Source organism: Sinocyclocheilus rhinocerous, unplaced genomic scaffold, assembly GCF_001515625.1.
Source record: "Sinocyclocheilus rhinocerous isolate Xijiao unplaced genomic scaffold, SAMN03320098_v1.1 scaffold3564, whole genome shotgun sequence".
NCBI lineage: Eukaryota > Metazoa > Chordata > Actinopteri > Cypriniformes > Cyprinidae > Sinocyclocheilus > Sinocyclocheilus rhinocerous.
In genome coordinates, this window is record NW_015662334.1 from 173087 (window position 1) to 177783 (window position 4697).

Here is a 4697-nt window from a genome sequence, read left to right on the forward strand (position 1 = left end):
GTTCAAAAACGCTGATTCATTCATTCAAAGAGAGACATAATGAAACACGCTGTTGAGATCATTTTAACTTTGAGCGCCACTTTAGAAGGCTCAGCTGACCAGCTATGCTTCGATGCTAAGACAGAGATCTCGCTTTCCTTGGACATAACAATCTATTTTCACAAATATATATGACTCGGCCTGGAGGACAGACGCAAGTAATCGCACGCGCTCAGTCGATCTCTCTCTCATTCACTGTCTGTTTAGGCTTGTTAAGTGCAAATCTACGGAGCCTCTGTACAAATCAGCATGGTACACATTATGTTATCATTACTAACTTGTTTAATATTCAGTCTACATGCATGAAGTGTAAAAGGGCATAACCTTACGAAAAAAGAAAACATGCAAAAATCGCGGTTGCTGCGGTTCTTGCATTCCTCTGCGGTTTGCTCTTCAACAGCGCGGTATTGCAGTTATCGCGACAGCCCTAATACCATTGTTTGATGCAACTGCATGCCGCATTTTTATATGAAAATAAACAAGCTGAAAACACTCTAACTGCAAAACTTTGTGCTTTTCTATAGTATTAAGCCTCAAATGTCAACTATACATCCGATTGGTTTCTTCTTTAAATAATGAAAAAGTAAAAATATGAATGGTATTATAATGTTATACTAAAACTAAAATAAAAATAATGGGAAAACCCTTAAGATAACATGTAGAGCGCAAAAAAAAAAAAACGCATCTTAAGCACACAGAATAACATATGTGGACTTTGAACGATTAACTGCCGCTTTGAACGATTACGTAATTGTGGCATCCATAATTGTAATTGCGATTAGAAATTTGATTAATTGTGCAGCCCTAATAGCAAATTAGACAAGGCTGTCATTAGATGGAAAATGACACAATTGTTGGTCATTGTGATAATCCCAAAATGGTCAAATGATATCAGTCCATCACTATTAAAGTCACCATGAAATCAAAATTGACAATGTTGGAATACTGCAGTGTTTACATGATGAATTTATACGTGCACATTATTATTTTTTTAAACCCTCATAATATTTAATCAAAAACATTAACTTCCAAATGTATTAAACCACAACAATCCATCAATCCAATCAATTTCTGATGGACAAAATCAAGTCTGGCCCTACATTTTTTCCCCTCATTTGACAAGAGGGATATACATCACAATAAGGAAGAAAAGACAACCACAACACCCGTTTCATGCCGACTTCAAGGATACACTTTGTAGTCCTCAGTTGGATATAGCAGTCCCAGATACAGCTCCCTCTGGTCGGCCAAGGCTTTGCCCACACCAGAGATCTTCTCCTCCACCACGTCCAGAGAAGTGTGCACTGTGTAGTGGAACTTGAGTTCCCCCTGTGTAGGAACGCTCCGAATGTACAGTGGATAGTTCTGCAGAGATCAACGTAATGCTAGGGGCAAGTTTGCTATTACAGGAAACACAATTTCAGCTTGTAATTTTATTACAACTTAACGTGCATAAATGTAGAAATAAACATGAACTAGACTAAAATAATCTGTTCATTGCAATAGAGTTGATCAATGCATAAATCATGTTAATGCTACCTTAGACCATGATTTCCAAATGGCAATGTTCAATCATTTACAGAAAATGTCTAATTTTTAAAGAATCCATAAGATGTTAAAAAGAAATTTCATCTTACACGTAATAAGTTGTGTGTAAAAATGTAATGCATTTACTAAAAAAAAAAAAAATAATTCTACTAGGTAAGGAAGTATTAATTTTAATGGATGTTAAATGACAGAACCAATATTATCTGAATCAGCAGGTTATCATTTAATTTTAATTTATACAAGGGCTTTCTAAAATACTTCATCCTGATTAGCCAATCACAGCATTTCGCAGTCAAACCTTTTTGAATGATGACTAATGTCCAGAGCAACACTGGACCAATGATTGCTCATCCAGGAAGTCTGTTTTTTACACAGCTGTGCTTGTGATTAGCAGTCAATACAAGAAAGCTAATAAAATAAACTCTACCATTATTACTGTCTACATTTATTTAAGTAGCTGTATAATAAGCAGGATGAGGTACCATCAGCTAGGCATCATCACAATATTTTTATTTTTCATCTTCAATATCAGAAATCTAATAGCTGACCAGATGAACGCATAAAGACTGGGCTCAAAGATTGCACAAAATAAGACTTAACTAATACATTGTCGGTTACGTTTTGAGTGGTTTTGTGTAGTTATGTATTTCTGTAATTTTAATTAATGTGAAGGTTTATTATATGTGGGGGGTGTCTCAATTATTTCGAATAAGTAAATTGATTAACTGTATGATGTCGTCCCCACATACTGTCGCAATTCATCCGGTACCGGTAGTGTGGTAGATTGCAACAGCACTCTTTACACACTAATTTACACAGTTTCGAAGACATTGTATAATAACGCAAATATGGGAATGCAAAAACACTGACACAAAAACAAACACTCCCCGCTCTCCCATGACACAAGCATCGTTCAAAACAATGTAGGTTTGCAAAACAAAAAAGTAAAACATGGTATATCTCATAGCATACCATATTGCATATACTGTACTTGTGCCATTTCAATGTATTTATATTAAACTGTAAAGACCATGCAAGTAAATATATTCGCACGCATATGAATGTTGCTACACAGTCCTGAACGCGACACAAATTAGAAACTCATCAATCCATCAAAATCTGATGGATCTCAGATGCGTTCAACCATTACCAAGAAATCATTTGCTGTATCACAAAAGCATTACATGTTTTCACTTACCTCCTTCGCAATGACTGCTATACACACCGCCATGTTGACGCTACAAACACCGGTCACGTGACACGCAAAGTCACATGATTCATAGTTTCGCGGCGCTTGACTGTATGCAATACTTAATACGATTTTACACTTTTTTGTGTTTATATAATACAATTGTACGAGCAATACATGTCTGTGCAACGCATATCTTTGGTGTGTGAAATACATCTGTGTTGGATGTACTTTGTTATAGTTGATTTTGTATATTGTGTATAAATAGCATATTCTCTCTTTATTTTTGTATTTATTACAATGTATGTTGCAAAATGCAGTGCTGACAACTATATCCCAAAGAGATGATATTACTAATTTATACTGTTTTACCTGTTTTTAAACCAAAAATACAATTCACACTAAGCCGCCATGTTGACGCTACAAACACACCGGTCACGTGACGCACAGTCACACATGATTCATAGTTTCGCGGCGCTTGACTGTATGCAATACGTAATACGATTTTACACTTTTTTGTGTTTATATAATACAATTGTACGAGCAATACATGTCTGTGCAACGCATATCTTTGGTGTGTGAAATACATCTGTGTTGGATGTACTTTGTTATAGTTGATTTTGTATATTGTGTATAAATAGCATATTCTCTCTTTATTTTTGTATTTATTACAATGTATGTTGCAAAATGCAGTGCTGACAACTATATCCCAAAGAGATGATATTACTAATTTATACTGTTTTACCTGTTTTTAAACCAAAAATACAATTCACACTAAGCAATGTCACATGCTTTAAGTGCAAGCATTTATAATGCATTGGAAGGGATGAATTGAAACCTCATCATCATATGATGATTCATACCAAATACAGTAGAGTAGAGCATGGTGCTAGCAACACCAGGGTCTTTGTTTGCTCCTCAGGGAATTTACAAACTGATAAAATGTATATTTCGAATGCAATGTACTGTAAGTTTCTTTGGATAAAAATTGACCCTCAAATGTGTTAATGTAAAATAATTTTTTGGGGACTTTTTTGTACTTTTGAAACCTGGCATAGTTAAACAGTATAGCCTACTGCAGTGGTTCTCAAGCTTTTTGACTCCAGGGCCCCAATACTGAAGACAAAAAGAAGGCCCACTTATCTTAGCTGATGTACTGCTGTTGTAATAATAAAAATAAAAGAAATTATGTCTGAAATTATGTTTCATGCTGTGAAGTTAATTCTAATTTAAATATATTTTATATATTTGTTTTAACATTTTATCTAGGGCTTTGGTTAATATAACTAACTAAATTTAACATTTATTGGGGCCCCATGGAAGTTTGCTAAGGCCCACTAGTGTGCTCAGCCCCCCTGGTTGAGAACCTCTGGTCTACTGTTGTTTACATTGGAAAAGTTGCAGTCTGATTTAAACTTTTTCCAATATCTTTCAAGGTCATTTAAAGGGGTCATATGATGCGATTTCAAGTTTTCCTTTCTCTTTGGAGTGTTACAAGCTCTTGGTGCATAAAGAAGATCTGTAAAGTTGCAAAGACTAAAGTCTCAAATCCAAAGAGATATTCTTTATAAAAGTTAAGTCAACCACGCCTACCTAAAACGGCTCATTCTAACACACCCCCACATGTCTACGTCACTATGTGGAAATATTAGCATAATGCCGCCCAAATGTGCACGCAAAGAGAGAAGGCGTGGTTTCAGGAACAGCAGTCATGTTGATGCAGCCATGTCAGGGAGAGGCTGTGTTTCAGTGCGAAACAAAAGCACTTTATTTGGCCTTCCGGAAGTAGATGCAATTAGGAATCACTGGTTAAGATTTATTTACAACAGAGCAGCACAACCCAGATGCTCGAATTTGTGCAACGCATTTTATGGACGAACCTAGAAGAGTACAAGGCTGGCTGTGCACAAAGCCTATTTCT

General features: G+C 35.7%; 1 protein-coding gene across 1 annotated transcript in view; it reads right to left on the reverse strand.

The window, feature by feature from the left end:
* LOC107728038 (trafficking protein particle complex subunit 2-like protein) overlaps positions 1–2854 on the reverse strand; it is a 4242-nt gene extending 1388 nt beyond the window's left edge. The window contains exons 1-2 of the mRNA XM_016538099.1: positions 2786–2854; positions 1232–1404 (exon numbers count right to left, since the gene is read on the reverse strand). Coding sequence (XP_016393585.1) covers positions 1232–1404; positions 2786–2818 — 206 coding nt within the window. The 5' untranslated portion in view covers positions 2819–2854. The remainder of the gene's footprint in view (positions 1–1231; positions 1405–2785) is intronic.
* Between the last annotated feature and the right edge of the window lie 1843 nt (positions 2855–4697).